Consider the following 21913-nt stretch of genomic DNA (forward strand, 5'->3'; position numbering starts at 1 on the left):
TGGTGATGATGTCCTTGTGAATTCAAGAATGATTATGAATGTAGATCAAGCAAGCATTATCTGTTGACTAAATTAATCTAAACCAGTCAGAAGCCATTGTAGTTGAGCAGGAATGGGCTATAAAAATATGGAGATCAGGCATCCCAGGAAGTCCTTATGACTGTCAGCACACCATCCCAAAATTTCTTAAATAAGTCGTGTTACCAGGAAGAGAGGTTTTATCTCTGTGAAGTGCCAAAGGTACGATGCCTTCTCACCAGATTGTTGGAATCACTCTCATTTTAACTCTGATGCTTGGGAGTGTCAGGAGTTGATACATAGGGGTTATGCTCTTTCTTTACCCCCTTGACGTCTTTACACTGGGAGAGCCGGGAACACTAGGAAGGCTGGAATATCCCCCTCCCCATGTATTCACACTTATAATGTGGCCTCTCCTGACATACCCAGGACTATAAAGGGTTTCACTGTAGAGGAAAATCCAACAGTTTACTTGCTGGAAATCCTGACTGCACAGGTGAAAGCTGTTTACAATCTCAATAGGCTCTGGATCTCATAGAGCCCCCTCAACTCCTTGCCTCTTTGATGTTCTCCTGTGCAAGGTTCTGGGTCTTCCCTGGTGGCTCAGAGGGTGAAGCATCCGCCTGCAAATGTGGGAGACCTGGGTTCAATCGCTGGGTCAGGAAGATCCCCTGGAGAAGGAAATGGCAACCCACTCCAGTATTCTTGCCTGGGGAATCCCATGGATGGAGGAGCCTGGTAGGCTACAGTCCACAGAGTCAGAGTCGGACACGACTGAGCGACTTCACTTTGTGCAAGGTGTCTGATGCTGGTTATTTGGCCCTAAGCTCTTGACCCCATGGTACGTAGTTCCCCTTCTTCAGAGACACTGCCCCCACCCGCTCTGGCTTCTCTCCCCTCCCCCAAACCAAACGTGTGTCCCTACGCTCAGTTCCTATTCCCCATCCTTGGGCACTCTCACCGGTTTTTAGAAGTTATGCTGGCTTCCCGTAACTTTTTCGCCCTTCACCCACCCCGTATTCTTAGGCCTGCCTGGGTCTTGGAACTGCCTCCAGTCGTCAAAGGCACTGAGATAAATGACAACACTGGTAGAAGCAGAGAGGCAGAAGCCAGGGCCCAGCAACTGAGCAATGAGTAGAGTCAGAAAAAGCCTAAGTCTCACTGGAGCATCTGTAATGAACTGGATTTATTGTTAGAGTTGGAGGCGGCTCCGTTACAGCAGCTGGGAACTAGAGCAGGGAAGAGTGGGGAGGAGCAGAGCACAGCAGCACGGGAGAGTGGGAGCTGGAAGAACACAGGCGGGCTCGATCTGGTTTCCACAGTCATTTGGCAGAGAAGCCGAGTCCTGACAAGAGCGTCTGGATTTCTCAGTCCCGCAGGAGTCTGGCAGAGCTCTTATTGGCTTGCTTGGGGTGAGGTCCTCTCCCGGGGTGGTATTTTCGGCCTGTTTTCATCTCCCTCAGTCAGAGTTCAGCCTTAGCTCAGCTTCCTCTCCCTCTTGCCTTCCTCCCTCTCTTTATCCCCAAGTCCTCTGGCATGGCCTCCGCCTCCCAGATCCTCTGTCCCAGAGTGTGGAGCTGGAAAGGCAGCCAGCGTCCCCATTTCAGCTGCAGGATGGCAGAATGGAATGTTGGGGGAGTCACACATTGCTGGGGTGTCAAGTGTTTGGATGTCAGGCAGTGGCTTTTAACCCATTACACACCAGGCCACAGCAGGTGACCACATGCAGATAAGCCAAGCAGGGATGAGAAGGGATCAGGAGAGTTGGAATGGGCAGGTGAAAATCTCCGAAGGTCAGGGAGCTTGGAAAGATTCCGCGAGTGAGGCCGGGCTCTCCTCGCTCCTTTGTGCTGCCCAGCAGGCCTGGTCTGGGCATGGCTCTGGGATGTGAATGGTATGAAGCAGGGGCTAGGAGGATAAGCTCCTTTCTTCTCCTCACCAATCTGTTGGTCAAAAAAGAGCTTCAAGTTTTGGACTGAGACATTCAGACACGGAGGGAAGCAGTGGGACAGTGTAGCAGTGGCGTACCCCCAGATCCCTGCCAGAACCCAGACTCTGACGGGGAAGGGAACGGGAGATGGACCAAAGGGCGCAGCTCTGAACACCTCACTGACAGTATCCTACCCCCAGGTCACATAAATTACTACTGGAAGTCCTTCTGTGGGATGCTAAATTAAATAGATTTAGAGGTCCCTGGGGCTGGGGATATGACCTTCCTCCATGAGGGAAGAGGCTGCTCTCTGAGGCCCATCCTCACTCTCCACTCCATCACCAGCATTGGGCAGCACTAAGAGAGGGTGTCACACCAGGGTCCTCAGGCATCAGATGACCTCGTGTCCTAATTTTGCATTCTCTCCCTATCCTAATCCTGGTTACCTTTGGTTTGGAGACTCCTTTCAGATGTGGATGAGGGGGAAGGATGACCCCTCCCATTAGCCCAGCCTAAGTTCCCATGAGACATCCTGTCCACCCCACCTCCTCCCCCAACTCCCATGTCCCTCAACCCCAAAGGACTCAGCAGTAGCCATCTTCTAGGGGAGCTGGGGGAGCGGATCCTCGGGGAAGGGAGAGTGGCTCTTTCAGAACTCAATCTTGCAGGCAGGGAAGGACTCATCCTGCATGACCACGGTGCTGCTGCTGGCCAGGACTAGAACGTTCAGCTGCTGCTGCTGCTCATGGGTCTGCTGGTACCACTCACGCGTCACCTCTGTGTCATGAGTAGGGATCAGAGTCACCTGGGTAGGAGACAAGACAGCCTGAGGTGAGAATGCGGAGGGAAGGGAAGTCGGGGGATGGGCACCTGATGGTTCAGGAAGGACCAGAGCCAAGGCTTTGAACAGAGACTGTGTTCACTGTTGCTCTAAGCAAACTCTGACCAGACCGCCTCCCTGGTGTTCCTTGCCACTCACCTGAAGATTCTCCCCCCACTGGGCCTTGCCCTCCAGCAGGGCATCCAGCACAGCCCTGCTCGGCTCGCCATTGGCAGGGTCGTTCCCACTGACCACATAGTAGGATGCACGCACTCGTCGGAAGAAGTCAAGGTCAGCAGTCTTGCCGCTGCAGTGATTCGGGATGTAGGCGAGATCCACATAGACAGGGGCACCAGAGCTGCCCTTGGAACCCAAGGCTGCTGTAGAGACAACACAGGACTCATTGTAGAGGGAGAGGAGAACTCTTTTGGCAACCGTCTTCCTTCCTCCCACTGGACCCCCTGACCAGCCCACACCCAGATCCAAACCAGTCTCCCACTCTCCATGTTATACTTACTTGGGCCTGCCTTGAGTCCATTGACTAAGCCTTTGGACATGGGGCTGTGTCCATCTTTTTCCTCTGCTGAGGTGACCTGGCTTGGAGTGCTGCGTGGTCGGGGTGGGACCCGGGAGGCTCGATCTGCAGTCCCTTTACCAGGGGTGGGTGAGCGTTTTCCCCGAAGATCCAGACGGCGGGCAGGAGACGCTGGCTTGGCCCTACCCGGGGCCCTGCGGCCAACTCTCCCCTGTGCCTTCTCCTTCTCCCGTAGCCTCTCTACCCTTCCAGACTCTGAGCTGAGCCCCTCGGGGTCAGCCATGCACACGTCAGGACGGGGAGGGGCTGGCCGAGGGTCTGGCTGAGGGAGCGGGGGCGGGTCATGGCCGGGCCTGGGATGGTGAGTCCCACTGACCCCACCAGCTTTGTCCACAGGCAGGAAGTCCCCATCTTCATCTGAGTCGAGGGCTGCCTCAGCCGTGATGGATGGACACTCCTCAGTTTCTGGCGGAACATCAGAATCTGACTGGGAGGAGCCTGAGTCGCTGGCTGATGTTGGGGGTGTCTCATCTGCCACGGGGCACGGGCCCCCTGTGGCTCCTGGGGCTCCTGCCCGGCGCCGCCCCCCTCTCCCTACCAGCCGAGCCTCTTCAGTTGAGGGGTCGCTGTCATCCATAGACCGAGGCAGAGGAGGGTTCAGGAAGGAGGGGGAGAGCTCCCCGCGGTGAGGCCAGGGTTCAGTGGCACAGCCCTGGGGCCCAGCCTCTGTCTCGGGGGAGCCGCTTCTAGGCTGGTCTCCAGGGGCCGCTCCAGGGCATGGCAGCTGCTCAGGGGAGAGCAGTGTGTCAGGCCGGGGGCTTCTCTCGGCTCCCTCAGGCCAGGCCCCACGCTCCCAGGAAGGGCAGGCCTCAGCCTCGGATGGGGCAGGGCCCGGGGGCTTGGGGCTGGTTTCAGTTGGACCATTGGTGGCACCATCTCCAGAGGGACCCTGGGAGGGGCTTGGCTTCTTGGCAGCCGCCCCCGAGCACTCCAGGCGACAGGGCAGGGTGCCGTCATCCATGTCCCCAGGCAGGCTCGGAGCCGGAGCTGGGGCCAAGTCCAGGGACGCTGGAGGTGCTGGGCTCAGAGGAGCAAGGTCCCAGAGGCCATGGGCAGCAGCTTCCATTCCTGGGACCAGCTCTATGGACCCTGGTTCTGCAGCTCCCAGACCAGGAGGGAAGCGCTCAGCCACACTTGAAATCACAGGTGTGGTGGCCTCCGAGGAGGAGCCTTCAGACAGCACGGGAGAGGCGGGCCTCGGCAGACTGGAGAGGAGAGGGGCGCCGGGAGATCCGGGTGATGGCAGCTGGGGCAGCGACGAGTCCAGGCTGGGGGCCTTGGTCACTTCGAGGTACTCATCATGCCGGGCTCTGGCGGGGGGTCCTGGAGCCAGAGCCAAAGCCCGGTCCCCAGAGAAGGCAAGCGACCCACAGGGTGCTGAGCGGGGTTCTGCTGGAGAGGGCAGCTGTGGAGGCGCTGGCTGCAGTGAGGAGAAGCCAAAGGCTGATGCAGGGAAGTCCAGGCTGGGTCGGGCAGGACCCAGGTGTGAGTCCGAGGAAGGGCTGGTACTTGCCTCGCTTTCAGGCCACAAGGCAGAGGGGCCAGCGGGCGTGGGGTACGGGGGACTTGGGGACTGGGCCTCTTTTTCGGGTTGCTCCCGAGCCCCCTTCTCCAGCTCCGAGTCACTGGGGCTGTCATCCCAGGGACCACGGCCTGGCTCCTTGGGGGAGGGGGTTCTCTGATCTGGACTGCAGCTCAGGATGTGACCGTTCAGCGGCGGGCTTGGGCCTTGGCTCCGGGGGATAGGAGCACGGGGGGGTACCGCAGGTGGGATGAGGCTGGGGTCCATGCCTAGCCCCGGCTCAGGCTCCTGCCTGGGGGGCACAGTGGGTCCTGCAAGAGCTGCATAGCTGAAGGCCGGAGTGTCGAATTGGAGGCGATGGGGTGAGACAGGAGATGAAAGCTCCTTCTCTGCAGGCGTGTCTCGGCCAGCAGCTTCCTCCTTGGTTGAGATGTGGGGGGGCCAGTCCCCAGCAGCTCCAAGTGGAGGCTCTCTAGTGGGGCAGGCGGGGCCCAGCCCCGTGAGCATCATCTGCTCGTAGATGTCTGCGTACTGGAAGCTCCGCTCGTCTGGATAGGGAGTAGGCTCTCTCTGCTCTGGCTCGGACTGCTCGAGCTCCTCAGAGGCATGGCTCTCGCCGGCCTTTGGGACCTGCGAGCTCCGGGGGCTGTGGTCAGGAACCCCCACTTCTCCTTCCCTTTCTTCTTCGGCCTTGCGGTAGTCCTTCCCTAGCGGGGAGTATGGCCCGCCTTCCAGCTCAGCTGCCCCCTCCTGCACTGCAGCCACCGCACGCTCATCCTCAGCTGTGCCCCAGGAGAAGGGTGCAGGAGTGTGTGGCTCTGGGGCCGGCGTTGGGGGAGCGGGAGCTGGGGAGAGGGGTGCCGGGGGCAGGGGTCTGTCCTTGGGCACCCATGGTGGGATGTCAGCCAGCCAGGAGCGGGTGGTGGGCTCGTCCCTCATGGGTGGCAGGAGCTTAGGATCTGGGATGGGGCTCTCTTGCCCTGGGGCCAGCAGAACCCTCTGTCTAGCCATCTCCGGCGGGGAGGCCGGAGGAGAGATGATCTCAAAGGGGGAGCGGGTCAGCTTGTCCTCTTCCTCTGGTGGCAGCCCAACTGGTGACTCTGCAAGCCAGCGCTCCACCTCCAGCCCCTTCTGTGGTGCGGGCTCCTGAAAGCCCTTGAAGTCTGAGGCCCAGGGACTCTGGGGTGTGTGCTCCAAGGGGGGCACTTCCTGCTCATCGTCCGGCCCCTCATCGAGGAAGGTGCTCTCCCGCTCTTCTGTGTACCGTGGCCGGGCCCCCGGGCCCCCCAGCTCATGAGGGAACCAGACCTTCCGCTCACAGCTCAGCTCCTGCCAGTACGTGTCCTGCTCCAGGACCACATCCTCTCTGCCCCTCCAGTACGTGTCCTCCTGCTCAGGAGATGTGTCTTCCCATGTCCGGGCAGGCTCCTTCTGTTCTCCAGCCGGCTCTCTGCTGCTTGGAGATGTTTCTCGCCACTCCTGGACCACATCCTGCTCCTTCTGGTACTTCTCCCAGGCCTTGTCCTCCTGCACTGGGCTCTCTTCCAGCCCCGGAGCTTTGCTCTTCTCCAGCACAGCTTCTTCTTTCTGTTCCACAGCCTTGACTTTTTCTGGAGATTTTTCCTCTAGGATCTTCTCCTTCGGTGCCATGGTTTTATCCTCCTGCACAGGGCTCTCCTGCTCCTGAGTTTTGTCCTTCTCTTCCAGAAATTTATCTTTTTGTTCAGTGGCCTTAATGGTTTGTTTAAGTGCTTCAGCCTTCTGTTCGAGGGCCCAGTATTTTTGTGCTAAGGCCTGGTCCTTCTGTTCTGGGGCCTGGTCCTTCTGGGCCTTGTCCTTCTGTTCTGGGGCCTTGTCCTGTTCAGAGGCTTCATCTTTCTGTTCTAAGGCCTTGCCCTTCAGTTCAGCGACCGTGTCTTCTGGAACAGTGTCTTTATGTTCCAAGTCTCTGATTTTTTGTTCTAAGATTTTATCTTTCCCTTCTGGGACCTTGTCCTCCTGTTCTAGGGCCTTGTCTTTTGCTTCTAAGTCTTTGTCTTTAGGTTCTAAGTCTTTGTCTTTTCCTTCTGGGGCCTGGTCCTTCTGTTCTGGGGCTGTGTCCCTGTGTTCTAAGCCTCTGTCTTTAGGTTCTAAGTCTTTGTCTTTTCCTTCTGGGGCCTGGTCCTTCTGTTCTGGGGCTGTGTCCCTGTGTTCTAAGCCTCTGTCTTTAGGTTCTAAGTCTTTGTCTTTTCCTTCTGGGGCCTGGTCCTTCTGTTCCGGGGCTGTGTCCCTGTGTTCTAAGCCTCTGTCTTTAGGTTCTAAGTCTTTGTCTTTTCCTTCTGGGGCCTGGTCCTTCTGTTCCGGGGCTGTGTCCCTGTGTTCTAAGTCTCTGTCTTTAGGTTCTAAGTCTTTGTCTTTTCTTTCCGGGGCCTGGTCCTTCTGATCTGGGGCTGTTTCCCTGTGTTCTGAGTCTCTGCCTTTTTGTTCCACAGCCTGATCCTGCGGCTCCCCAGCCTTGTGCTTCTCTTCCAGAACCTCATCTTTCTGACAGATGGCTGTGTCCCTCTGCTCCATGACAGTGTCCCTCTGTTCCAGGGTTTTGCCCTGCTGCTGAAGGACTTCATCCGTGGGCTCGGGTGCCTTCTCCTTCTGCTCTGGGAGTCTGTCTTTCAACTTTGGAACTTTGCCTTCCCACTCCATGACAATATCCTCCATGGCAGGGCTTGGTAAGGACTCAGGGCTCTTGGTGAGGGAGCTATCAGGTGTGAGAATGTGTTCACCCAGGCTTGTGATCACTCCGGGTGAGTGCCTCCCATCTCCTAGCAGCGCAGTGGGAGAGAAGGAACTGGTGGGTAATTTTCCATCAGGGCTCTCATCTGTGATGTCTGCCCGTGCAGAGTATCCACTGGTCCCATCTGTGGGAGGTGACACTGTGGCTGCCCGGGCTTCTGGAATAGACACAGGGGCTAGGTGGAGAGTGGTGTCCTCAGCCTGTATCAGAGGCCCTTTTTCTTCCTTACCAAGGCTTAGTTCCCCAAACTGGAGGGTGCCAAGGCTTTCTGGAGACAGCTGCTTGGAAGAGATGTCCAGCGAGGTCTCCTTGCTGGGACTCTCCTCTGAGAGAGACAGTGACCGGGTGTCTTCTGGAGATCCCTGCGGCCACAGGTCTGTGTGGAGGCGCTGCTCCATCAGGTCACAGGGAGACCTCGGGATGGCGTCTTGCTTTTTGGCAGCGTCTGGGGAGACCACGCTGAGGACAGAGAGGGACTCTGCCTCTTCAGGGGAGAGGCCTCGGTCAGGAATCTGGAGCACCTCCTCTTTCTGAGGTTCCCCAAGTTCCTGGAGTGAGGTTCTCAAGTCTCCGGGTAGGGCTTCTGTTTCCAGAACCGGGCCTGCGGGCTCTTCCACCTCCACAGTCTCGAGGACGATGGCTTTGTCCTGTTCTGGCAGCAGCTGGATGGTACGGCCGGCCTGTCCCCCGGCTATGCTGATGGGTACCTCCTGGGCCTGGGGGCTCCTGGGAGGAGACGCCTTCCCTTCCTCCTCCAGGGCACCCTTGTCAGGCCCTGGCTTGGCGGTCTCCTCTGCAGCAACTTCCTTGCCTACACCTGGGATACTCTTAGTATCTCCCCAGGAGTCTGCTTCCTGAAAGTCTTGGGGCTCAGACTTTTCCTCCACTGGGGACTGATGAAAGGGTGTGTGGGTGGCACTGGGTGGGCCAGATGGTGGCGGAGAGGCCATCTTCACTGTGCTGTCATCTGGGCTGAGGCAGCGCTCCTCTGCCTCTCCAAGGGCTGGTTCCCCTGGGTGGAGGGCATGCCCAGGGGTGGCAAACATCGGGGGTCCATACTGACCATGCAGTTTCTCCGACATCTGTACATTGGTGGTCTCCTCCTCCTCTTCCCCCTCCAGGGCCCTCTCTCCAGACAAGCCTCTCCCTACCATCTCTCCTCTCTTCTCTGACTCCCCGGTCACAGAGAAGTCCTCATAGGGTGGTGACTTGAAGCCTTTGTCTTCTTCCAACGAGGAGGTGGGTGAGATGGTGCCGGCCGATGGCACGTAGTCCAGGCCCTGAGTGGCTTCAGTGCGGGATGAGGGGATGCTTGTGACCGTGTCAAGCAGCAGGGAGCTCTTGCCCGTCTCCTCTGTCTGTGGGGCCGTGAGTGAAGCTACAGACTGGTCCTCGGCCACGGACGTGGCAAAAGAAGAGAGCTTGTCACATTCAGTGATCGAGGTGGCTGAAGACACGTGCTCCTCTTCTGCCAGAGGGGCGGCCACCATGTTGGGGGGGTAGGTGAGTTCTGTCTCTGGTGCTCCGTAGGCCTTGCTGGCGGGGGCGGGAACAGCGCTGTCAGCAGGCTGGCTGGCCTCAAAGGGGCCGGGACCTTCAGGCCCAGGGAGGTCATAGGTTCCTGTCGGAAACCTAGGTGGGGCCGCGCGTTCCTCGGGCTCGTCGTGGATCTCTTCATCTGAGATGGTCTGCTCGGTCTCAGAATAGCCAGGGATTGTCTCGTCCTGGATGTAAGACACGTGCTCAGTGGCTCCTGCCGGGGTGGCCAGGCTGCTTAGGAATGACGAGGTCTCCTTCTCTGGGGCCTTGCCTTGGAGTCCCAGTTCCCGGCCGCCGAGAGCCTCCTTGCCCCCTGGCGTCACCTTCAAGGCTTCTTGCAAGTGCTTTTGGTAAAAACCCTCTGCCTTTGTTTCCTCTTCTTCCTCCTCATCGGAAGGGGGCAGCTCCTCCATTTCCTCTAACTCGGCCTTCTCTATCACATCTTCCTTTACCTCAGGTTCACTTTCCTCTCGGGTTTCTGTTCTGTCAGGGAGCCCCTCGGCTTCCTTTGGCTTCTTTTCCTCCCAGGTATCTTTCTCTTCCTCTGTTTCCGCCCCAGAGTCTGGGCCTCTGTCCTTGCTGCCTCGTTCCTCAGGGATGTCTGGGACAACCTCTTTCTCCTTCACCACAGGTACTTCTGCTTCCAGCCCGGGGACAGAGGGTGGTGCCACCTGGGCCGCTGTGCTCGGGAGTCCCTCCTCGGCAGTGTCCAGGGGGAGCGGTTTCTCGTCCCTTTGTTCAGTCAGCAACTCCCTCTCCTCACGTTTCAACTCCTCAAAGTCCTGTGTAAGGTCTTCTGGTGAAGATAAGGCCAGCTCCCTTGCTGGGAGGGGTGGAGCCCCCTTCTGGGCCGGGGGTGTCCGGGGCTCAGAGGACAGCTCCTTCTCCCCACGGGTAGCCCGGCTCTTGTCCATCTTGACTCTGCCGGGGGCCTTGGCTTTGTAGAGGGTCTTCCGCACCTCAGGGGTAAAAGGCTTCAGGTCTGGCTTGGAAATCTTTTTGACCTCAGGTTTGGTGTCTTTCTTCTTCTCCTCCTTCTTGGCATCCTTCTTTTCCTCCTTCCTTCCTTCATCCTTCTTGGGCTCCTTCCTCTCCTTCTTGATCTCTTTTTTCTCTTTGTCTTTTTTCTCTTCCAGCTTTGATATCTTTTCTTTCAGGTGCTTCTTCCCCACTTTGTCTTTGATCAGTTTTCGCTTCTCTGCCTTCAGTGCCTCGCTTGACTCTGTCTTCACCCTCTCGGGCTTGGCGGGCTTCTCTGGGGGCTTCTCAGATGACTCTTTGGCCTTCTTTTCGGTCTTGGCTAACTCTTTGGCCAGTTCTGAGCGAGCCTCCTTGGCTCCCTCTTCAGCCACCTCCTCCCGTTTGGCCAGCTTGCCCACGGGTGTCTTGGTCGTGGCCTTGAGGCTCTCTTTGCTGTCAGCTCGCTGTTTGATTTTGCTGGGTTTGAGGTTGGCAGGCACAGCCCCAGTGGCCAGGTCCTTCTGTGTGGCCACGGGGTAGCGCAGGAAGTCCAGGTGTCGAAGCTTTTCCAGGCCCTCCAAGATCTTGTTCTGGGGGGCATTCCCTGGGAAAAGGACGCGCACAATCTTCTCAGTGGGGTTGGCTGGCAACCAGACCACCAGAGCGGTGATAGAGGTCAGGTAGGGCACCGAGATCTCAGCCTCCTTCCCATTAGCCAGCACAATTCCCGTCTTGGCTTTACTGTTGCCCGCCCACTTTTGCATGAGGAACTGCATCTCCTTGCTGTCCTTGACAGGGTTGAGGACGTACATGTCCAGGCGGCCCACACCCATCTTGTGGAAGAGGGTGAGAGGCTCTATGGTGTTGCTGACCACGCGGTACAGGGGCTCGGCCTGGATGCCCAGGCGGTTTAAGTGCTGCAGAGTGAGGCAGGCCTCCTCAATGCTGCGCTTGGCCTTCCGTGAGGCATCAGGCAGCCGCAGCTTATCGGGCACGTTGAAGAAGACAACCCCTAGCTCAGGAGAGATGAGGTTCTTCACCCAGTCGCTGTAGCTGCTGGAGCCCTGGGACTGCTCCTCTTCCAGTTCTGCCACTTTGCGCTGCAGAAGCCCGTTGATGCCTGGCAGGTTGTCGGCCCCGATGTGGGTGAGCAGCACCGAGTCGATGCGGTCCAGGTGCCGCACTAGCTTCCAGAAGCAGGACTTGCGATCAGAGCCGCCGTCCACCAGGATGTTGAAACCATTAACGGCAAAGAGGGCCGAGTCCCCGCGGCCGCCGGGGAAGATGTAGCAGCAAGGCTTGGAGAGCTTGAGGAAGCCCCCTGAGGTGGGGGGCTCCAGCAGGTCGAAGGGGGATGGCACATCCACGGTCTCAGAGACGTACTCGGAGAATTCAGCCACGCCGTCCATGGTGGGCAGCGTGGGCTCAGGGTTTAGCCGGAGGTGCAAGGTCTCTTGGGAACTGGATAGTCCCAGGTGGCTCCAGTCGCCCTCCCCTAAGCAGGACACGGTGAGGAAAGCCTGGATCCCAGGGTCTCTGTTGCTGAGCAGTTGGGCAATCTGGATGAATGGGAGACAAAAGGCCTGATCAGGTCACTGGGGATGTCTCAGCCCGACTCAGATTCAACCTGCTAGTCTCCATCTCTCTCTGAGGTGATCTACCATTCTGCCAGCATCCCCAGGGGTCAAGGGCCATAGGATTTGCCCTTCCTTGGATCCCTCCCCACAGGTCTAGTCACACCCCGTGTTCTGTTCCTCCTGGACACTGGGACATAGGACTCACCTCTGGGTTCTGAAGGACCTGGGCAAAGTTTTGATAGGAGTAGGTGCCACTCTGTAGGATGAGGTCTCCCCCAGGCTCTAAACTCTGCCCACTCAAGATCAGCAGTTTGTGAGCTGATGGGCTGCTGAGGAGGTGGTGAACCTACAGCAGAAGGAGAGGATTGGCTCAATGGAGGAAGCCCAGGAAAGGGCACTGAAGGTTCCAGGTCTCCCTCAGTACAGCAAGGACACGGTCCCCACTGGGAGCCCCACAGCACCTCCAGGTGGGGCTGGGATTGTGAGGCAGCTTAGATGGCAGAGAGAGCTTGGTTCAAAGCCAAGCCTGTGAATTCTTGGCACTGGCTGGGGTGGGTTATGGCGCTTTCAGCAGGCCCTCGAGGCCAGTGCGGCTCAGGCCTTGGCCTTACCTCAGAGCTGATGCTGTCGGCACTGGGGTTTACGAGGATGACAGTCTCTAGGATCTCACTCTGGTGGCAGAGGGTCCTCTGGCCTGAGGGAGAGATGCAGGAATTTGTATTGAGGGAAGTGGGTAGAGACTAAAGTAGAGAGGCATTGTGTAGGGCAGGAGAGGAAAAACTGCACTATCAGAAAATGGGGCTGGGGGAAAGAGTAGCCTGGCTCTCCTTGATCCTGCCACTTTGGAACCTGCTGCAGCCCTTCCCTTCCAGGGTTTCCTCCTCCCACACTGGCTGTCTGCTCCCTCCCCTCATCTAACACCCCCTCTGCCTGGAACTCCCGCTGCCCTGCTGACAAGAACCTTTTGTCCCTCTCTGTCGCTCTGGAGCACTAAGCTCCTGGTGCTGCCTGGGGATGGGGGGCTCAGCTGGAGGAGGGGCTTCTGCGACGTTGATCCTCACTCAGCTCCCTGCTCACTAGCTTGCCTCTGCCCAGGGCTTTCTTGCCAGAGTGCCTGGAAATAAGGAGATGGCAGTGGGTACGGACTCATCCTCCTTTCAAACTCCCATCCCAGGCCCAATGTCCCATTCCAAAGGACTCAAAGCAGTCTGAGCTATCTAAACCCTAGGGAGTTACAATGCAGAGGAGATACAGGACCTTTTAATCTGTTTTATGGTTCCTCGGGAGGCCAAGCCTGCGCTCACAAACACAGTCATCCTGTTCCCAGCACTAAAGGTTTCACTCCCTGTCTCCCACCTCAGCTCCGTGTCCCCAGGCTCCTGGTTCACTCCCCACAACCCGACCTCTCTGAGAGAACAAGTTTCTCCTCTCACTCCTGCGCCTCTCCTATGGGCCTTCTGTCATAGGGAGGGGAGTCTGGGGTGCACAAACAAGAAACAGTTAAGATAGGAGAGGTTCAGAGTGTTCCCCAGGCTACGGGGGTGGGGTGGGGGACTGAACACACCCTCAAATCCCCTCTCTACATCCCTTCTCCAGACTCACATGAAACACCAAGCAATGCAGCAAAGAAAGTGCCAGGTTAGAAAGGAGATCCCGAAGAAGGGTGCCGCCAGCCCAGGCTCCTCCCGCCCTCACCGACTGAATAGGTGGTCGGTGTGGAAGTGGGCTGTCTGGAGGATACTGGTGGGAGGACTCATAACCTGTCCCCCAGACCCTCTTCTGTGACCCAGCACTCTCTCCTCTTTCTGGGGCTCAGACAAGAGGACCCCGGGGCCAGAGCCTTTGTTAAACGGAACAGCGATGGTGCCAGCATCAGGCAGATCTGGCAGCTGCAGGGAAATGAACTACCGATGGTGTGGAAGACCAAGGCCCACGCAGGGTGGGCGGGGCCCATGCGGAGTTCAAGGGTTCTCGTCTATTAACTTGGGAATTGAGGGACGCTTGGAGGTCAGTTCAGAGGGTGAGAACCACCTCGGAGTCACGCAGGGGCAGGGCTTGGGCAGGTGAGGGATGAGGGACTTCAAGGATTCAGGGAGCAGCTAGCCCAAGGCAGGCTATAAGTAGTTCAGATTTAGAAGGGCAGTTCCACCACCTCCCTCACCCCTGGCACAAACGTCCAAGGTCAACACACTTGAGCTAGGGGGTCAGAAAAGGAAAAATATGTGATACAGTCCAACTTGCTTTCTCTCCACTACCTCTGTTCCCCTACAGTCTGCCATTGCCCCCCACCCCGGCCCCCTAGACTGGTTTGTAACCACCAATTCCGGTCTTGGAGTAAGACCCTATGGCTCACCCCTGGGCGCTCTGGCTGTGACTGGCCACTACTACATGGTTTGTATCCTTTGCCCCTCCTTTTCGGGGCCGGGAGGAAGCCCTCTGCTTCTCTTCGGCTCTCCTGCAATCCCACTGAAGGCCACGGACTTGTTTTCCCGCTTTCTTCGGAGAGGACTTCTCTGAGGCAGGGGCACATCCCTAGGCCAGGGATGGGGTTAGTGGGGGGGCGGGGGTGGCTGCGGGTGCGGAGCCGGGAGGGCAGGTGTCTCCGCAGTGAGGCGGGCGGGAGGGGGCCGGGCAGCTGCAGTGTGCCGCAGTGTGTGAGTGTGCGCGCTGAGCTCCGGCGCCGGCTCCGCCCCCGCCCCCACCCCAGCATGACAAGTCATTTTCTTGGCTGCCTCTGCATGGGGGGTGGGGAGGGAAAGGGGGGACGCCGAGAGGGAGAAGAAACGGGCTCCTCTGTTCGGAGCCCCCATCTTGGGAAGAGAAGCGGGGGTGGGGGTGGGGCCGTGACTGGGAGCCGGCGGGGTTGACAGCACTGAGGATGCGGGGCAGCTGCTGGGGAGCGAGCGCTCCCCATCTCCGAGGCGGCCTCTCCATCCCCGGAGGCAGCCAGAAAGAGGGGGCTTCGAGTCCAAGTTTCAAGCCCGACGGTTGCCGGTTGCCGGGAATGGGTGTGGGGAACACACCGCACACCGGCTGGTCTGTGAAGAGGCACGTGCCACGTCTTAACGACCCTTTCCTCCCTTCTTTTCCAAAGTGTCCCCCACCTTCCCTTACTTGGCAAAAACTCGCGGTCCCATTCACCCCCCTGCATCGGAGCAGCTGAGCAATCCAGCAGCTGACACACAGAGACTCTCCCATTCGGTGCATTCCCACAACATCCGCCTTTCCCTCTAATTCTTCTGTCCCTACCAAAGACACAGCCTCTAACTCCGTCAGAGCCCCAGGCCGCTGGGCAGAGCCGGTGACACCACCCTCTGCGGCTGCCCCTGGGGCTGCTCCCAGCTCAGCCCAGCCCGCGCGGTGGCCTGTCACAGTGCTGGCCCCACTGGCCTCCGCCTGGTTCTGGGTCCAGGCTGGCCCCACAGTCAGTTCATCTTCTCGGCTCCCCACCCTGCCAACCCCCGCCAGGCTAGTTCCAGACACAGCAGATTAGGTTATCAACTCCCTTTCCCGTTACCCGCATCCCACCTCCCCATCACAGCATCCCCCATGCCAAGTCCTTTGGCCCGGTTGGGTTCTTACCCGGGGATGTGGTGGGGAGACCCTCATGGAGGCTGCTGCTCCGGCCTCAGCCGGCAGCTTCAGAGAAGAGTCTGCGGCACTGGGGTGGGAGTGGGGTGGGGTGGGGGTGGGGGCGCTTGATGGTGAGGGCGGCGCCAGGGCGGGGAAGGAGGGCTGGTCCATGACGAGGCTCTAGAGATTTAACTGTTTCTTTGCCTTCACAGTGTCGGCGCTCTAGTGCTTCTGCTTGGCTGGGGGCTGAGGAGTTGTCTAGCAGCTCAGAGTCAAGGTGGTCTCCAGTGGCCTACGGGGGTGGGGAGGGTCCCTCTCCCTCAACCCTGCTTAGTTAAGATACATTCTTTTAGTGTCAGCCAAAGACCCACACTCTGTGCTACACACTGCCGGGGATATAGGAGGTTGGGCCCTCCCTTTTCTCTCAGGAACCGTCTGCTGCCTCTCCCCTCAGACTGGGGGAATGACCTTCAATCCCTGGAGAAGCAGGAGACAAAGAGGCTGGGGGCCTAAAAGCTTAGGGTAGGAGTGAAGGGACTACTTGAGAAGGCTAGGGATGACAGAAAGGAGGCAGTTGTGCTGAGCTCTGTTGTCTTCTGAGCCACAGCTGTAGACGTGGAGGGAGGGAATGTGGCAGAAAGAAGTCATTTTAGGTTGGGGGGTAGTTTGAAATTCTGGAGTGGACACACAGTCCCTACTCCATCTCTAGCCCATCTGGGGTGGGGCACAGGGGCCCTAAGACTGCCTACAATTCTGTGCCAATGCAACACAGCACTGCAACCACACAGGCACTGATACTTGGAATTCTTGCTCTCTGGGTATGAAGAGGCATTTTCTGAAGTTTCAGGGCACATTCTACCTTTCAGTGAAATAGTTAAAGGGATGAAGGAAGATCAGCAGGGCCCCAGGCCTATAAGAGTTTCTTTCTATAGACCAATTATTAAATGTCACATAAAGTATTCTTTGGACTAAAAAGATCTTAAAATGACTTTGTAGGGTGTTGGGTCCCTGTTCTTGTCTCTGTACTTTGCTATGTCTCTCTGGTGTCTTCATTTTATAGGGTCTTAATCCTTTTAACATTGGTCCTTTTTCCCTTGGCCTCTTCTGTCTCAGATTTGGTGACATGTACTCTAGGACTCAAAGAGAGGACCCAGGGAGCTCTAGCACTGAGTTCCAACCTGTGATGCTCAAGTTCCTACAGGGTCCTTCCCTGCCCTCTTCCCTCCCATCAACCCTCCCCAGTCCTGTGCAATTCCTACTGCTTCCTCCCAGTGACATCCACTCACTTTTCCCCAGCACCGGCTCCACCCTTGCCCCTGGCTGCCAAGAGCTGCTTTTGAAGGTCAGAGAAGCCAAAATAGTCTCTGCTCTCAGTATCCCCATCCCCCGTAAACTGCCTTCAGAGGAGAGGAGGAGCTGAGTCACCAGTGGGGGGTGGGGGTGGGGGTGGGACTAAAGATGGGGAGGAATCTTTGCTCAGATCCGGGGATGCAAAGCAGTAACATGGCAACAGCCCCATTTGGATAGAGGAGGCCATCTGCAGAGACGTACAACACAAACCAGGCTGAGTTCCGAGCATCACAAAGGGGAGATACTTCCTTTCTGCAACTTCATAGTTCTTATTTTCTCCCACCTCGAACCTTCTCTCTCCTCCCTGCTTTCTAGAGCTCTCTCCAGTGTGCTAAGAGGGAAACTTGAGTAGACGTGGTTTGAGAACAAAATAACATTTCCCAGACCATTGCAGAGCCCACCCTTATTCTCAGCTATCACCCCCAAGGGCCACACCCTGGGCAAGGTTGTTTTCCTTCAGCCCTCACCCTCTGAACAGCCTACCCACCACAACCACACCTCCATCGGCTGTGTTCCTTGGCTCTGCTGCAATGAAATGGTGAGATGCCAAGGAAGAGAGGCCTGAGCTCAGACCAAAGTGAGATCAGAAATCCTGGATCTGACTCTGCCATTTTACTAATCATGTTTTTAAACAAGCCACTTAAGGTTTCTGAAAGATTACTTCCTTAATTACAAAATGAGTATAATATTAGTACCACCCTCCAATAGCGCCACAAGGAGTAAATGATATAAAAGATGAAAAAGTGCTTCATTCCTAGAACCTTAAACCCACAATGCACAAATGCCACTGGAAGTCTGTCTCCCTCTTGTGGAAGATTTATGAGAGGTCACCGAGGCGATCAGGAACTCCTAAACCAGAGTATCTCAACTCTAGAGTAACTTAGCTCCCAGGTAAAGCTATGACTCAAAGTGCCTGTCAGAAGGGACTTCACGTACTCTTCATGTCCCTCCTTTCCCTTTTCTGGCAGCAGTGAAACCCCAGTTCTAGGGGCCAATGAGCTGCTGTATCAATTCAGAAGTCTTCATGTTTGCAGAAGTAACAGAACTAACACTTCCTGAGCACATCAGTGGTGATGCAGCATCAGACAGAAGGCTTCCAAACTGGTCCTTCAGCCTGTGTCTTTTTTAGTCCCGGAATATCAATCATGAATTATAAATTACAAAACCCTCTTCCTTCCTATATGTGCTCAATAGTAGAAGCAGTATCACAGTTATTTAAGCTCAGTTTCCCACTGTTCTAATTGTTTTGGGGTTTGTTTTAAAATGCTTGGCAACTCCAGAGTTTTTTTTTTTTTTTTTTTTGCAGGAATTAGAAAGGAAGCCTCCAAGTCACCATTGGAGACCAAAGTGGTGCAAAATTCACCTTGGAAAGCCTTTACCACATTTGACCACTAGAAGGAGCTGGGCCACTGACTCACCATCAAAGGGTCCCTTTCCTTTCTTGTTGTGTGTGTGTGTGTGTGTGTGTGTGTGTGTGTGACTCTCCATCAAAGGGTCCCCTTCCTTTCTGTGTGTGTGTGTGTGTGTGTAAAGGGTGGTGGCAGGAATGATTGTTCTCTCCCTATCATTACAAGATACATTTTTGTCCCCCCTTTTCAGTATTTTGACCTAGGGCTTGAGGAGACGTGAGAGAGATGGTGGCCCAGCCTGTGGGGTGGGCAGAGAAGATAAAATCGTAAGCTCCTAGCATATGCCATGGAGCTCATCCCAGCAGCCTGGTTCCCTTGGCCTCCCCACTAATGGAAGCTGAAGGGAGGGGCAGTGTCTGCAGCTGCTCTGGGCTGACTGGTGTTTGTGGGGACAGCTGAAAGAGGAGCCAGCAGGGGTGGGGCTGTGGCTGTCTTGAGCCATGTGGGTTTTTCCAGGAAATTATCCACTATTCTCCAGGGACATAGACAGGCCACCGTGAAAAATGTCCAAACCTAAAAAAATTCAGAAGTAAGCCCTGATATTGGGTATAATTGTCCTAAGCTCCTTGAGGATACCATGCTAAAACTCTTTGATTGAAAAGATCCAGTAGGTGTTTGTATATCAGTCTGAGAGATCCCTGAGAGTAACTATGCATCTCCATGTAAGTATTTTCCCAAGCATCCCCAAATCTTCATCTGAAGAATGGCTAAGTTTTTTGGTTCAAGTTCTGTTCATTCTTACATCATTCCAGAAAGCATCCTTCTCTTACATCCATGTCCAAAAAGACAAGGTTCGAGAATTCAGCGTGAATTAATAACATCAGCAGATACTTCCCAAACTTCAATTGAGTCATTAATTTAATCTGCTGTCATCCCTTTCTCCAGACTTGTACCAAAGCTCCTAGGATGAATAAAGTGGTAAAACTGTCGATTTTCACATCGTTAGAGCTAATGAAGGAAGCCATGATGTAAGTATACTAAACAGAAGGAAGTCTCAAAACAGTGACTGGTTAGCTTCATAGGAAGCCAGTAACATCAAGAAGATGCAAGCCTCACATTTTTAAAATGCTGCACATAGTTCTAAGATAATATAGCATTAGTCACATTAAACTTATCTTCTCTCTCCAGGAGCAGCTCTAGAGGAATAGGTGATCAGGGCAATGACCAACGACGTGGCAGTTAGCAGGAGGAGCAGAAAAAGAAGGGGAAGTGACTGTCCGATATAATGGATAACTGAGAATCATCTGCATAAGATACGAATTCAGTCATTTGATGGTAAGGACTGTTGAATTGGGTGGATTTATATTCCATAGAGACACTGGTGTATGAATTGGTTTGCTGACAATTACCAATAACATGACCAGATGCCCAAGCATTTTTATAATGGGATGTAGAGCTTTCTGTAAGTCTTCCCATAGATACTGTCATGGAATAATAGCTTCTAAAATGTTACTTTTCTCAAATTCCTGACCATTTCTCCCACACAGCAGAATGGGAAACTGCATCCTGCAAACTTTGATCTCAGAGCCAAATCTCAAAGTATGGCTAGCTCTTTCTTGCAGCAGTGAACCCAGGAAACCCTGCTTCCTGGTGCATTTAATGGTGCTCATCAGCCTTTGGGTCAAGGTTTCTGCTCTGTTCTGAACATCTGCTGACTGAGCCAAAGGAGGAACCAGAAACCCTAGAGGCTAGAGGATGGGCTGTGCAGCCTGAGGGAAAGTGCTAAGCAAGGATCTGGAAAGGTGAGTGGAGGAACTCAAGGGTCTCTGTAAAGGGAAGCAAGGAGCTCAGGGTATACAGAAAGGGGAACACAAAAAAGAGAGTGAACTTTTTACATAGGAGATGATTAATCACTCAAGAGGTACCTCATTCCCTTAGTGCATGTTGGCTGTCCATAAACCACCCCCTTCTCAGGTAGAAATTACATTCTCCAGGCTTCCTCCACAATTATACCATTTGTCTGTGAAGTGACCTGGGTATGTGGAGATCGCTATGGAGCTCTACAACATTCCCTTCAGGAGCCCCTCCCTTCTCCCCAACCCAAACTTCCCACAAGGTCAGTTCTGCCAGAGAGAATGGACCTCTGCTCTTCTGTGACCATCCCTCACCCACAGCACTGAGACAAATAACACTAGTCCTAACCTTTGACCTCTGAGGAGAAGTGAGCTAGATGCCGGGTAATGAAGAGTCTCAATTGTTGGTTCAAGTCAATGGATGATAAATCAATGTTCCAGGAGAGAATGCCTGTGAGAGAAAAAGAAACAAAGAGGGACCTAGATAAGGTCAGAGGAACTGGACTTCGGGGAGCATTTCCAAGCTCACAGAAGGGGTGAGGGGTGAGAGGGAGGGGATAAGGATGGTTGCCATGATCAGCCTCACTAATGTATTTAAGAAAGGTGGCCAGTCCTATGTCTAGCTCCCATCCTGTACTGTTCTTGGACTTTCTTTGAACTACAGGAAGGAGGGCAGAGTTTAGGCTAAATTTGGTCATTGGTGAATTTGTATGCAGGAATTTTCTTGCACAGTTGCCCAGTTGTGATAGAAGTGACACCCAAGGGCCCATTTCCAGATACTGCTGCTGCTGCTACTGCTAAGTCACTTCAGTTGTGTCCAACTCTGAGTGACCCCATAGACGGCAGCCCACCAGGCTCCCCTGTCCCTGGGATTCTCCAGGCAAGAATACTGGAGTAGGTTGCCATTTCCTTCTCCAATGCATGAAGGTGAAAAGTGAAAGTGAAGTCGCTCAGTCCTGTCTGACTCTGAGCGACCCCATGGACTGCAGCCTACCTGGCTCCTCCGTCCATGGGATTCTCCAGGCAAGAGTACTGGAGTGGGGTGCCATCGCCTTCTCCGTTTCCAGATACTAGGGGCTGCCTTCCCAGTACGGCTAAGTAGGACCCTAGACTTTCCTCCTGTGGCCCCCTCCTTGCCTCCACTCCTGTGGGGCTTGCTTCCACCCGCAGGTGGCTCCGCAGCGCCGCGCCACAGGCAGTGGAGGGCTGAAGGGCTTGTGGCCACGAAGGTCACTCTTTCAGACTGGTGGCTAGCACTGGGATATTTGAGATCTGTCTGCAGCATTCAGAAAGCACACTGTGCTTGGTTCAGGAACCCTAAAGAAGAAACTAAGGTAGGGACATGGGCTCTTCAGGGGATGGTGAGGACTTTCAGGACCTCTGGCCCAAGACACTGCGGGAGAGAGGGGTATAACCAGAGGGCATCCCCACCCAGGCAGTGCCAGCTCCCCCACCCCTACCCCGACCCCTGCCTTTGGGAGATTGCGGAACGCCGTGGGGTGTGAGGCAAGGATGGGGTTGTGAGATGTTGGCAGTTTGGGAGGATACGAACGCGTGACATAGAAGATGCAGGTGACAGGGGCTGATGATTCAGATTAACAGGATGCGCAGATCTCAGGAAATGCACACTAGGGATAGAGGATGCAGACGGCAGAGAAGCACGGGATGGAGGATGTCCCCAGCGCAGCCAGGACAGCAGCTCACCTTGTTCAAGGTGGGCCCGAACGGCCCTCAGCTGACTCTCTGTAGCGATATCGCCGATCACGATGAGCAAAGAGTGCTTCCGCAGGTCCCAGCGTGCCGCCGCCACCACGGCTCCGGCCTCGCGCAGCGGCTCCGCGGGGTTCTGAGCCGGCGGAGAGCCGGGGCTGCGGAGCCCTAGCCCGGGACTTGTGTCCATGGCAACGCCGCGAGGCCGCCCGGGCCCAGCCTCGGTCTCCATGGAAACTCCGTTGGCGCGCTAGGCCGGCCGCGTCCGCTGCGGGGAGAGTGCGCGCGGTTCTTAAAGGCCGGCAGCAGAAGTCGCTCATTGGCTGCTGCCTGTCAGGGGGCGGAGC

The 21913-nt window shown here is 55.8% G+C and overlaps 1 protein-coding gene across 1 annotated transcript; it reads right to left on the bottom strand.

Annotated features, from left to right (window-relative positions):
* Positions 1-1189: 1189 nt before the first annotated feature.
* On the bottom strand, positions 1190-21820 carry MAP1A (microtubule associated protein 1A). Its single transcript, XM_025271309.2, has 7 exons — positions 21561-21820; positions 20206-20307; positions 12343-12425; positions 11937-12077; positions 3286-11713; positions 2928-3148; positions 1190-2753 (listed from the first exon to the last, which is right to left on the bottom strand). The coding sequence occupies exons 1-7, from the start codon at positions 21796-21798 to the stop codon at positions 2598-2600; spliced, it is 9369 nt and encodes a 3122-aa protein (XP_025127094.1). The 5' UTR covers positions 21799-21820; the 3' UTR covers positions 1190-2597.
* Positions 21821-21913: the final 93 nt, after the last annotated feature.

This window comes from Bubalus bubalis, chromosome 20, assembly GCF_019923935.1.
Source record: "Bubalus bubalis isolate 160015118507 breed Murrah chromosome 20, NDDB_SH_1, whole genome shotgun sequence".
Taxonomy (NCBI): domain Eukaryota; kingdom Metazoa; phylum Chordata; class Mammalia; order Artiodactyla; family Bovidae; genus Bubalus; species Bubalus bubalis.

What these genes read in the sequence shown, in the direction of transcription:
- MAP1A (XM_025271309.2), bottom strand. Translation starts at nt 21,798, where the DNA reads ATGGAGACCGAGGCTGGGCCCGGGCGGCCTCGCGGCGTTGCCATGGAC. An exon ending in TCGGGCCCACCTTGAACAAG is followed by an intron (nt 20,308 to 21,560) that starts GTGAGCTGCTGT and finishes TTTCTCTCACAG; the next exon opens with GCATTCTCTCCTGGAACATT. An exon ending in TGGACTCAAGGCAGGCCCAA is followed by an intron (nt 3,149 to 3,285) that starts GTAAGTATAACA and finishes TTGTCTCTACAG; the next exon opens with CAGCCTTGGGTTCCAAGGGC.